Source organism: Natator depressus, chromosome 3, assembly GCF_965152275.1.
Source record: "Natator depressus isolate rNatDep1 chromosome 3, rNatDep2.hap1, whole genome shotgun sequence".
Taxonomy (NCBI): Eukaryota; Metazoa; Chordata; order Testudines; family Cheloniidae; genus Natator; species Natator depressus.
Window position 1 is genome coordinate 111513765 of NC_134236.1, and position 13717 is coordinate 111527481.

The following is a 13717-nucleotide window of genomic DNA, read 5'->3' on the forward strand; positions in this document are numbered from 1 at the left end:
AGAGGAAAATATAAAGCAATTTCTGTGGCTGCATAATCTTATGGAGGTGCTAATTACCCTGAATTTAAGTCTTTAGGACAGGGATCCTCAATCTTTTCTCATCTTTAACTTCTGAAAACCACCTCCATTTTCCTTTTGTGATACCATATCTCAGACCCCTTACATGCATTCCATAATCCTGTGTGCATTCCACCTCATGCATAGCCCCTTACAAATTCTGCTTTCTGCTCTCTGATTCAGATCAGTAATTTTTTTTCCTGTTGGTCTGCAAGATTAGCCATTTACTCCCTGTCTTCCGTCCATGATAGGTGTATCTTTTTGCCTTGCAGTCCTTGTGTTAACACTGTAGCACAAAAAGGAACACATCTCTGCTTATATATCTCTCATAAAGAGATGTGTTAGTGTAGAGATGTTGAGTGAGCCCTGTAATGTACATTGTGTTGCTTAGCAACTATGTGACTCAAGGTTCTTTCAAAAATCTCTCTAGATAAAAATAAAAATTACCCAAATTCTTCCATAATCCTTGCAAAATCACTCATCTCAGCTCAATGTTAAACTGGTGCTTTAGTGGTCATGTTGTCTAAATTTCCTGTACAGAAAAATAAGAAGGAAGTGTTGTACTCTCTTATCTCACACCCTGTTAAAATATTTATAATCACTTCTGATTCTTGGAATGAGCACAAATGCAAACAAAGGTGAGGGGAGCTTTTAAATATTAGCACCCATGCATACTGTTGCACAGTTGTGATTTGGTGCACCTTTTTTTAAGTAACAGAAAACAAAATCCTAAGCATGTTCATTCTATTTTTAAATATCCCCAACTTTGTTCATTTAATATTAGGAAATTCAAATTAGGAGAAGCACACATTCCTCCATTCAATATAGGCCCCGAGTGAAGTTTTAAAATTGAGTTCTGTTCAAATTGGTTTAACTCAGAAATGTCTTCAGAAAGATTCCTAAAAATCTATCAAGAGATTTGCTTGTAGGATCAGTCTGAACATATGATAGCCCCTCAAAAGGTAGTTTTAAAAGAAATGTATGAGAAACTAAAATAGGGTTAAACAATAACAGTGTCAGTTCATTCATAACCATAGTTGCTACCTTGACAAAATATAATATAGTGCTAGATTGTATCTTTACGATTTGCCTTTTGTAAGAGGCGGTGCATAGTTGAGCTTCCCAAGGAGTAGATGAGGGAACAAATTGCAACTCTTCACTCAGAGTCATAATTTATGCCCTGGCTCTCTCCTTTGGGATTGGTAATCCGCTACTGATTGATGCTGATAGTTCAATTTGCCACGTTGTTTAGGGGTGTGGAGGTGGGAAAGAGGGGAGCCAAGTCTCTCCATCCACTTGCTTGGGGGGTGAACTAGCAGATTTGTGGAGGCAGCCCTCTCCCTGGCACTTTGACTTGTAATGCTAGTAGCCCACACAAGGGAGCCAGGAGTTGTCTTCCACCTCTTGAGTCAGTTGCAGGAGTTCAGTGAACATGATCTTACCCATATAATCTTGGGTTGAGGGTGCTGTCTGTAGTGTACGAATGATGCTGGGGCTCTATGGGGAACAATCGCATGTAATAAACGACTGTATTGTAACACATCTGAACAGTTAAAAGTTGCATAGGCTACTTTAACTGTCATTTCCTGAGTTGTGTGTGTTCTAATCAGTCTCATTTCTATTCTCCCTTCACTGAAGTTCCCTTTTCCTTGCTTCCTCTGCTGGTTCTACCAACTCAGTACTCAGGAAAGGTGGGGAACCTCATGGGAGAGAGAAAAAAGGAGACATGCAAAGGAGAAGGGAAAGTGATAAACACCCAAGGGTGGGGGGTGAGAAGGGAAATCTGGAAGAGAGCTGAAGGGAAATTGAGAGGGGGAAGAATAAAGGGAGAGGGAGAGAAAGTTCACAGATGGGAGGATAAAGAGGATGGTGGCTTTTACTCTAGGCTGGTTTCAGTGAGACATCATATTGTCTCTTAAGAAGACTGGTATCTCACCAGAATCAGCATGTGGTTGAACCCTTCCTCTTTGTTCTACTTGATATACCACATCCAGTCTCTTCAGCAATAACTGTAATAAGCGATCACATTTTGGCACCTCCACCCTGTATTGTTGCAGTAGTACTCCTATCCCCGTTCTGCTGTCCTGGGTCCCAGTTCTCCACAATCAGGTTGTATTCTACAGGGAAAGAACTGGGACCAATTGGTACAAAGTTTAGGTAGGAGTTCTGTGGGGGTCTCATATTCATTTCTCACAGGGCTGCCTCTTAAATCTTAAGACCTGGCATGGAATGTACTGATTCAACATAATTGCAAAATAGTAGAGTGATTAGCTTGATTTTCCTCCTGCACATTCATTCAGCTCGTTTCTGCCAATAACGTCCTCCCCCTTCTCCACCAAATAAAATTCTGACCCCAAAAACAGTATTACCCTGAACTTGCTGCTTCATTTCTGCTCTCTATCTCATAAGGATTTCTATTTCTGAATTTGAACTCTTACTTTTAGTCCTTGGGAATTACTTCCCCTCTGTCTCCAGTCCCTCTCTCTCACAATGTACATTTTAAAATAATATATACTTAGGCTTTTAAAAGGGGCTATTGTCAATGCATGATAATTACAATACGGATTTGAAGATTTACTAACTATATGAAATCAAAAAATCAGTCAAGGGGAAAAAGTCAAATAACATCTGAAAGGAAAAGAAGAAGGTCACACTGCAGTTATGTTATTTAACTGTTAAAAGTATGATTAGTAAGAAATGCACTCTTAAGAATTACTTACACAGAGTTACTGCATCCTTAGTTATGGAGAAAAATAAGTAGACAGACATTCCCTTTTCTTTGCCCATTAACTTGTACTGCTTGCTTTATGAAGCATTTGGTTGAACTGCTACATGAGAGAGGAAACAAAGCTATGTCTTATCTCATTGTTTGAGCAATTAAAGGCCTGCCATTCAATAACTTCTTTGGCTTTCAAAAATGCACTTGAGAAATTTTAAAATCAGTTATGGCCATTAGCAAATATTCTTTGCCTTTAGAAATACCTGTGTATATGATACTTCCTTCATTTATGTATCATATGGTTTAAACTCTCTTTTTAGATTCGTCTTCTGAAATATTAAGAATTGTTGGGAGCACCAATGGCATAGCAATAGGAACCATCAGACAGAATCCATGTTCTACCTATTACATTTAAAGAATTTATCAAAGTAAACTAAAGCGTACAGATTATAGCCAATTAAAAAAAAATTCAAAAACCATTATGTAAATTAATTTAACAGTACCACCTCGTAATAATGTAGTCTCACTACTAGTGTTTTTTACTTAAAAATTAGTTTAAATAAAAGAGAACATTTGTCTTTCCTTGATGTGGCGAAATTTTTTTCCCTCATTGTGAAGTGCAGAGCTTTCTGCAGCTTCTGGTAACCCAGTGCATTCGAATATCTTGAAAATAGCCTAAAAAGGTTTTATTAATTTAGGTACAAAGTGCTTGAGCTTCTGCTTGTGGGGCAGGTTCTTCTCCTTCATGGAAACCTTCTAAGGAATTCTCATCCCTGAGGATGTACGGTGGAGACCATCAGTGGCTGTCTTTTAGACTCGGTCACTCAAAAGCTGATATGGCCATTTTTGCTTCCTTTTGGATATTTTGCCTGACCGACTTTCTAATTTAATTTGAATTTTTTATTAGTTATTCTTAATCACAGCTCTTTTGTTTATCATTAATGGGGCCAAAAGGCTGGCCTGTGCTAGCCCTTACAAGCCCCTTCTAACTAATCACAGCAGCACCCCAGATACTATACTCTGAGGGTTCAGCAGCTTTTTCATAGGGTAGATATCCTCATTGACTACTTCCCTTTCCTATTTGATCATGCAACATTACTGTGGAAAATGTCAGTTACTTACATGGAAAAGCAACTAGCATTTAGGTTGGTTTTTTTTCTCCCAGAAAGTTAAGTGCTCTTTTGCTCTTCATTTAATCTCTTGCACAATTTGTTCTGTTCCTGTCTCCTGCCCTGCTCCTTTGTCCCATGCATCTTTGTTGCCTGCTCCCCTTCTTGTCCATTGCCTTTTATATGATTCTGTGCTACCTTTTCTTCCTTTCCTTTTGCAGATGCTTTCCTTGGTTCCCTTGCTTGATTCCTTTCTCCCCTGGAATTTCCTCTGCTACTGGTGGTTGACCCTTTCCAGAGGACAACTTCTGTTTCCTCTCTTCCTCTTATGCAGCAAAGAAAGCAAAGCTGGCTTCTGCGCCTTTTCTCCAGCTAGTTATACAGGTCCATAGAGGCTCTCTTTGCTGGAAACAAAAAGGGCAGCATCATGTGACAAGCCAGCAAGTGCTCTGCAAATATCAGTGATCCATGGACCGTAGCTTGGGAACCCCTGCAGTTCTATCAGATGGGTCCTTGAAAAAATAAGATTTCAAATAAACATTTTCTTGGCTCTCCATTATATCCCATTTTCTCAGGGATTCTGGAGAAGGCACTAGAAGGGTAAGGTCAAGGTGTCCTAAAAGAAAATGACTTGTACCAATAGGTGCAGATTACAGGGTTCGCCCAGCAACCCAAACCCCAATAAAACAACCACAGGTAAGGATGTGGGTTGGTAGCAATAAATATTTTGTGAAATGTTGATGGTAGAATTTTGCATGCTCCTATATGTATTTTTGCTATGTTTTGTTAATTTGGGGGGTCATGCCTTTGTATATGTTTTTTTGCAATGTTGAGTCTAATGTGTTTTCATTGTTGCCATGTTAATATTGAGTTTGGTAATTTTTAAGTTCACCTTACAATCCTATGAACACAAAAGGATTATGAAAAGGGGGAAATTAAATACTATTTCAGTTTGAGACACAAATGAGTGTTTTGAAACTGAAATGTGCCTTATTTTTAGGAGTTCTGATTACAAAACCATGAAGGGTTTAAATTTTCATTCATAACATTAAATTAAAACTGAGGTTTTGTAATTAATTCAGATACCATAGTGAGTGCATTATAAATACCTATAGAGGTCAATAGAACTACACCATCATTTCTCCTCTCTATACCTTATACATGATTTAGGCCCTAATCCTTAGTTTTAGGCACATTAGTGGTCCCATTTAAAACAATGGGATTATTCATATGCATAAAGTCAAGCATGAGCCAAAGTATGTGCAGGATTGGGGCCTTAAAGAGGCATTTCGCATATGTTTCCAAGGACTCTGTGATAGCAGTTGAAAATATGCCATACATTTAAGACTGCACATAAATTTGGAAAATAATTGCAGTTTGACTGTTTTATTTCACATAGAAATCTAACAGTAACGAGGTAGTAATATGGATGATATGAAAACGGATTCCATGAATCTCTCACATTCTCTGAACAATTTTCTTTGCATAGTGCAAAATACCAACAATATTTCAAAATCTATCATGGTGTTGCTAAATGTTAAAATATAAACACAGGCACACAAATATACATGATTAAAATTCTTCCCTGCTTGTTGCATGTTTTGCAGGTGGTATATAGAGTGCCAAATTAGAGCCTTGTTCAAATCATTTGGAATAAATAGTAGGTTAAGATTTAACATGGCATTAGTAGAGATCAGTGTAAGTAACAGAATTGGAGATAAGCTCCGTCAAATTAGCAAGGAATTTCAGTATCTGGCATGCTGAGTGTACCTACTAGGGTTTCAAATTGCAATCTGCATTACTTTCCCTATTCATTAAAATCATTAGTAATATAAATCAAGCTACAGTAGGTGTGGGTTCTTGGAGAACACAAATTTCCTACACTGAATCTGTTTCTTATTTCCATCACACAGTTTTAATGTTTCTTTTATTTCTCATTCATAGGGATGCTGGCGAAAGATCATTGTGGATGATACTATGCCTTTCAATGAAGAGAATAATTTGTTGCTTCCATCTACAACCTGTCAAACTGAACTTTGGCCACTGTTGCTGACCAAAGCAATCATTAAGCTGGCAAACACTGAGTATGTTTAGGGAGCTCTCTATCAATTTGTTCTATAAAATCAGATGGAATTAATAAGCAACAAAATCATAATACACATGGTGAATGTTTGTTGCAAATTATTGTAATGGTAAATGTGTGCTTTTTGAGCTCCGATGTGAAAGCTGCCACAGTAAATCTGTGTATAAGTATTCTCAGCACCTGTAGCAGACACAGCTCTCTCTCTCTCTCTCTCTCTCTCTCTGTGTATATATGTATACACTCTGAAAGCTTCATAAGGAAATTAATCTAAGAAATCTTCTTAACCGCCTTGTCTGCCTGACATTACTGTGTTTGTTGCAAAAAAACAAACAAAAAACCCCTTCACATGCAGAGCACAAATGTCCCAGAAGTTTTAATGAGTTTGGAAGAGTGGAGATAGATGACAAAACCAAGGTAACTTACATGCTGCAATATTGTCATAATGCATGGTGGTTCTTGCTTTCAGCATCCGTAGTTTGCCAGTTAAATATCATGTCTTACAGCAGTGACACTAAGCTAAGTAATGCTTAACCAATCAACATTGGACAAGTAATATACAAACTGGAAGTGAAAACAAAATAACTGAGTCTGTGCTGGTGAAGTTAGTGATAGTAATCTGCAGTGCCATATTATAGATTTGGTTCTGTTCAGTTGTAGGCCAGTTCAGTCTGTAGGCCAGGCAAATGAAGATTTGAAGTGCTCTGGATGCAGTATACTCAGCCCCTTGGGCAGGAACAGTGGGACTTGTGTTTCTTGGGAAAGGAACTCCTCCAACCAATTAGGGGTAGTAATGGTACACTCTGAAGGGATTCCAGTCCACTACAGCTCTCTTTTTAAAGAAGAATGGAGTCACAGTGTATAACAGGATATAAATTGGAGACAGTAAGGATGGAGACCTTAAAGCCATGTCTACACTACACAGTTTTGTTGACGAAAGTAATCTTTCGTCAACAAAACAGTGGCGCTGTACACACAGCAAATCTCCTCCAGCGGATTTAGCTCTCCTGCTACACCGACATAATAAAACTGCCTGGACAAGAGGCATAGAGTTTTTTCCAACAAAGAATGACGCAGTGTCAGGGTAGACACTGCATTGCTTATGTTGCCCAAATTGCCCTCCAGGAGGTGTCCATAATGCCAATCGTGACTGCTCTGGTCACCACTTTGAAGTCCGTTGCACTGCAGCCAGGTACACAGGCATGTGCCCCTCCCCCTTTAAAGCCCAAAGAATTTTTGAAATTCCTCTTCCTGTCTTGCTTGTTGTGGACAGTTCACATAGCATCTTCCTAGTTGAGCATGGCAGCTCACTGAAGCAAACACGCTTCTGCCTGGAGTTGTTGGATTTGCTGGGTCTGTGGGGAGAGGAGGCTGTGCAGTCGCAGCTCCACTCCAGCCATAGAAACTTTCATACCTACGGGCAGATTGCTTATGGCATGGAGCTGAAGGGGTGTGAGAGGGACACGTAGTAGTTCCGTGCCAAGATCAAGGACCTGAGGCAGGCATACCAGAAGGCAAGGACGGCCAATCATTGGTCTGGTGCACACTATCCTCTGTGCCGACCCCACCTCCACTGCCAGAAGCCCCATGGATACTTTGGGTGGGGCGGGGCTGGAGGCAGTGGCTAGCAGAGTTAACCCTGAGGATGAAGCGGTGGACAAGGAAGTGGAATTGGAAGAGGATGGGGAACAGGCGACAGGGTCGTCTAGTGGCGTGGTGAGCCAGGACCCATTTTTAACTCTGGAGTGGTCTAGCCAGTCCCAGCACTCTGGCTTTCGTGCGCCTGATACAGGAGAGGGGAGTCCCAGTAAGTACTCATTGTGCTTTGATACTGCAGGGAGAAATGAGGTAGAGCTATTTTTTTCCCAGGGTAGAAGAGGGATAGATATAACCAACTGTAGCACTATATGCATCTGCCTCTCATTCCCCTGTGTAGCTAGACGGAGGGGGGGCCATGTGGAAAAGTTGATGCGCATCAGGATGTCCTGAGAATCCTCCATACTGATCTCTAGGAATCTTTTGTGGAGATATTCTGAAATCCTCTGCTGAAGATTCCTTGGGAGGGCTGCTTTGTTCCTTCCCCAGCAGAAGGAAACTTTTCTGCGCCAATCAGCAATTATGCCTGCAGGCATCAGAGCAGGCGAGCAGCATATGGACCCAGTATGCGGCCGCACGCATGCAGGAACTGCACCCTTGCATCTTTGGTTACCCTCGGGAGTGAGATATCAGCTTCTATCACCCCCAGCTATGGAAAACGGTGCCAGTATTCAGAATAGTGTCCCTAGAAGCTTGTAATGATCCCCCTCTGAGGCTTCCCCTCCCTTTGTCCCATCTTACTCCCTCTCCATTGTTCCCAACTCGTCATGGTTAGGGTTCTTTCCATGCTGTGTGCTTGTCAAGGGAAAGTGAGAAGGTGGTGTATGTAACTTGTATGAATCAAAGCTGTGAGTGCTGCTGTGACCATGGGAATATTTTCCTCATTGAGGTTTAGCCTCCCAAAATGGCAGCACTAGTGACCCTTTAATCTGGCAAAGGCACATTCAGTAGTCATTCTGCACTTGCTGTGCCTATTGTTGAAGTGCTTCTTGCTGTTGTCAAGCTTTCTGATGTAAGGCTTTATGAGCCACGGGAGCAAGGGGTAGGCTGGGTCTCCGAGGATCACAATTGGCATTTTCACATCCTCAGTTACAATCTTCTGGTCTGGAAAGAAAGTCCCTATTTGCAGTTTTCTTTACAGGTCACTATTCCTGAAGATGTGTGTGTGATGCACCTTCCCTGACCATTCTGCGTTGATGTTGGTGAAATGACCCCAGTGATCCACCAGCGCTTGCAATACAATTGAAAAGTAGCCTGGAGTAGTCAGGGAATCCCATTGCCGCAAAGCCATCCATTATTTCCTGACATTGCCCAGAGGCATAGTCCTTCATAATAGGAGATGATTAATGGCCCTGCACACTTGCATCACTGCAACCCCCACAGGGGACTTCCCAACTCCAAACTGATTCACAACTGATTGATAGCAGTCTGGAGTTGCCAGCTTCCACACAGTGATCGTCACTAACTTCTCCACCGTGAGGGCAGCTCTCATTTTGGTGTCCTTGTGCTGGAGGGCAGGGGCAAGCTCAGAACACAGCTCCAGGAAGGTGGCTTTGCACATCCAAAATTTCTTCACTAACTGCTCATCATCCCCTACCTGCATCACGATGTGATCCCTCCACTCAGTGCTTGTTTCCCAAGACCAGTACTGAGGGTCCACCATGTGCAGCTGCTCTGTGTATGCCAACAGCAATCTTGAATGGTTTCTTTCCATAGCACGCAGCAGAACAGGCACCACGGTGGCATTATCAGATTGCACCTCATGAAATACGGCAAGATCAGCTGTGTTGTATTCATAACACTCATAGAATCATAGACTTTAAGGTCAGAAGGGACCATTATGATTGTCTAGTCTGACCTCCTGCACAACGCAGGCCATGGAATCTCACCCACCACAGAATCTCATCCACCAACTCCTGTAACAAACCCCTAACCTATGTCTGAGCTGTTGAAGTTCTCAAATCGTGGTTTAAAGACTTCAAGGTGCAGAGAATCCTCCAGCAAGTGACCTGTGCCCCACGCTGCAGAGGAAGGCGAAACCCCCCCGGGACTTCTGCCAATCTGCCCTGGAAGAAAATTCCTTCCTGACCCCAAATATGGCAACACCCAGGAAAGAATTCTCTGTAGTAACTCAGATCCCACCCCATCTAACATCCCATCACAGACCACTGGGCATATCTACCGCTAGTAGTCGAAGATCAATTAATTGCCAGAATTAGGGCTATCCCATCATATCATCTCCTCCATAAACTTATCAAGCTTTGTCTTGAAGCCAAATATGTCATTTGCCCCCACTGCTCCCCTTGGAAGGCTGTTCCAGAACTTCACTCACTCCGATGGTTAGAAGCCTTCGTCTAATTTCAAGTTAAACTTCCTGATGGCCAGTTTATATCCATTTGTTCTTGTGTCCACATTGGTACTGAACTTAAATAATTCTTCTCCCTCCATGGTATTTATCCCTCTGATATATTTATAGATAGCAATCATATCTCCCCTTAGCCTTCTTTTAGTTAGGCTAAACAAGCCAAGCTCCTTGAGTCTCCTTTCAGAAGACAGGTTTTCCATTCCTCATCCTAGTAGCCCTTTTCTGTATCTGTTCCAGTTCGAATTCATCCGTCTTAAACATGGGAGACCAGAACTGCACACACTATTCCAGATGAGGTCTCACCAGTGCCTTGTATAACAGTACTAAAACCTCCTTATCTCTACTGGAAATACCCCATCTGATGCATCCCAAGACCGCGTTAGCTTTTTTCACGGCCATATCACGTTGGCGGCTCATAGTCATCCTGTGATCAACCAGTACTCCGAGGTCCTTCTCCTCCTCTGTTACTTCCAAGTAATGCGTCCCCAGTTTATAACAGAAATTCTTGTTATTGGGCTAAATGCATGACCTTGCACTTTTCACTATTAAATTTCATCCTATTACTATTACTCCAGTTTACAAGATCATCCAGATCTTCCTGTATGATATCCAGGTCCTTCTCTGTATTGGCAAAACCTCCCAGCTTTGTGTCATCCGCAAACTTTATTAGCACATTCCCGCTTTTTGTGCCAAGGTCAGTAATAAAAAGATTAAATAAGATTGGTCCCAAAACCAATTCCTGAGGAACTCCACTAGTAACCTCCTTCCAGTCTGACAGTTCACCTTTCAGTGTGACCTGCTGTAGTCTCCCCTTTAACCAGTTCCTTATCCACCTTTCAGTTTTCATATTGACCCCATCTTTTCCAATTTAGCTAATAATTCTCCATGTGGAACCATATCAAATGCCTTACTGAAATCGAGGTAAATTAGATCCACTGCATTCCCTTTGTCTAAAAAATCTGTTACCTTTTCAAAGAAGGAGATCAGGTTGGTTTGACATGATCTACCTTTTGTAAAGCCATGTTGTATTTTGTCCCAATTACCATTGACCTCAATGTCCTTAACTACTTTCTCCTTCAAAATTTTTTCTAAGACCTCGCATACTACAGATGTCAAACTAACAGGCCTGTAATTACCCGATCGCTTTTTTTACCTTTCTTAAAAATAGGAACTGTGCTAGCAATTCTCCAGTCATACGGTACAACCCCTGAGTTTACAGATTGATTAAAAATTCGTGCTAACGGGCTTGCAATTTCATGTGCCAGTTCCTTTAATATTCTTGGATGAAGATTATCCAGGCCCCCCGATTTAGTCCCATTAAGCTGTTCGAGTTTGGCTTCTACCTCGGATGTGGTAATATCTACCTCCATATCCTCTTTCCCATTTGTCGTCCTACCATTATCCCTAAGTTCCTCATTAGCCTCATTAAAGACTGAGGCAAAGTATTTGTTTAGATATTGGGCCATACCTTGATTATCCTTAACCTCCACTCCATCCTCAGTGTTAAGCGGGCCCACTTTTTCTTTCTTTGTTTTCTTCTTATTTATATGGCTATAGAACCTTTTACTATTGCTTTTAATTCCCTTTGCAAGGTCCAACTCTGCATGGCTTCTGGCCGTTCTCACTTTATTCCTACATATTCTGACCTCAGTAAGGTAGCTTTCCTTGCTAATCCTCCCATCTTCCACTCCTTGTAGGCTTTCTGCTTTTTCTTAATCACCTCTCTGAGATGCTTGCTCATCCAGTTTGGTCTACAACTCCTGCCTATGAATTTTTTCCCCTTTCTTGGGATGCAGGCTTCTGATAGCTTCTGCAACTTTGACTTGAAGCAATTCCAGGCCTCCTCCACCTTTAGATCCACAAGTTTTTCAGTCCAATCCACTTCCGTAACTAATTTCCTTAACTTTTTTAAAGTTAGCCTTTTTGAAATCAAAACCCCTAATCACAGATCTACTTTTGTTTACCCTTCCATTTAGTTTGAACTGAATTAGCTCATGGTTTCTCGAACCAAGGTTGTCCCCTACAATCATTTCTTCTATGAGGTCCTCGCTGCTCACCAAAACCAAATCTAAAATGGCATCCTCTCTTGTCGGTTCAGCAACTACTTGGTGAAGGAATCCATCAGGTATCGTATCCAGGAAAATCTGAGCCCTATTATTATTACTAGCACTTGTCCTCCAGTCTATATCTGGGAAGCTAAAGTCTCCCGTGATCACACAATTTCCATTCGTATTTACTTCTTTAAAAACATTAAAGAGGTCTCTATCCATATCCACATCGGATCCCGGCTGTGTATAGCACACCCCAAGCACTATCCCAGGGCAGGCTCTCGTAGCTTTCTTCCCCAATGTGATTTTTGCCCAGACAGACTCTGTCTTATCCATTCCATCGCTTCTTATTTCTTTACAGTCTACCTCATCATTAAGAAAAGGAGTACTTGTGGCACCTTAGAGACTAACCAATTTATTTGAGTATAAGCTTTCGTGAGCTACAGCTCACTTCATCGGATGCATACTGTAGAAAGTATAGAAGATCTTTTTATAAACACAAAGCATGAAAAAATGGGAGTTTACCACTACAAAAGGTTTTCTCTCCCCCCACCCCACTCTCCTGCTGGTAATAGCTTATCTAAAGTGATCACTCTCCTTACAATGTGTATGATAATCAAGTTGGGCCATTTCCAGCACAAATCCAGGTTTTCTCCCCCCCCCCACAAACCCACTCTCCTGTTGGTAATAGCTTATCTAAAGTGATCACTCTCCTTACAATGTGTATGAAAATCAAGGTGGGCCATTTCCAGCACAAATCCAGGGTTTAACAAGAACGTCTGAGGAACAGTGGGGGGGGGGACGGGTAGGAAAAAACAAGGAGAAATAGGTTACCTTGCATAATGACTTAGCCACTCCCAGTCTCTATTCAAGCCTAAGTTAATTACTATTAACTTAAGCTATTACCAACAGGAGAGTGGGTTTGTGGGGTGGGGGGGGGGGGAGAAAACCTGGATTTGTGCTGGAAATGGCCCAACTTGATTATCATACACATTGTAAGGAGAGTGATCACTTTAGATAAGCTATTACCAGCAGGAGAGTGGGGTGGGGGGAGAGAAAACCTTTTGTAGTGGTAAACTCCCATTTTTTCATGCTTTCTGTTTATAAAAAGATCTTCTATACTTTCCACAGTATGCATCCGATGAAGTGAGCTGTAGCTCACGAAAGCTTATGCTCAAATAAATTGGTTAGTCTCTAAGGTGTCACAAGAACTCCTTTTCTTTTTGCGAATACAGACTAACACGGCTGTTACTCTGAAACCTGTCATTATGCAAGGCACTGCATTTAGCTGTATGGAGTGAAAATCTATCAACTGCATGAAAAAACTTGTACAGATACATACAGACATCATCTTCCTTTCCAAATGCAAACAGATGGACATCGTACCAAAAGGACTGAAGGTAAAAAATCCATTACAATCTACATACCACACAGACTATGCTGACAGCTTGTGCCACACGCTCTCAAAGAAACTGCGGAACCACCTGATCACTAAACAGGGAAAGATAAAGAATGAGCTCTCAAAAGTGGATACTCTCATAAAAAAACCAACCTTCCACACAAATTTCCTCATGGCTGGACTTTACTAAAACTAGACAAGCCATTTACAACACACACTTTGCTTCTCTACAAAAGAAAAAGGACACTAAACTTTCTAAACTACTACATGCCACAAGGGGCCACAGCAATGGTTCCCTCAACCCACCCAGCAATATTGTTAACCTATCCAACTATACTCTTAGC

The 13717-nt window shown here is 41.4% G+C and overlaps 1 protein-coding gene across 1 annotated transcript in view; it reads left to right on the plus strand.

Annotated features, from left to right (window-relative positions):
- ADGB (androglobin) overlaps positions 1-13717 on the plus strand; it is a 231146-nt gene that overhangs the window by 48317 nt on the left and 169112 nt on the right. Inside the window, exon 6 of the mRNA XM_074948571.1 lies at positions 5830-5969. Coding sequence (XP_074804672.1) covers positions 5830-5969 — 140 coding nt within the window. The remainder of the gene's footprint in view (positions 1-5829; positions 5970-13717) is intronic.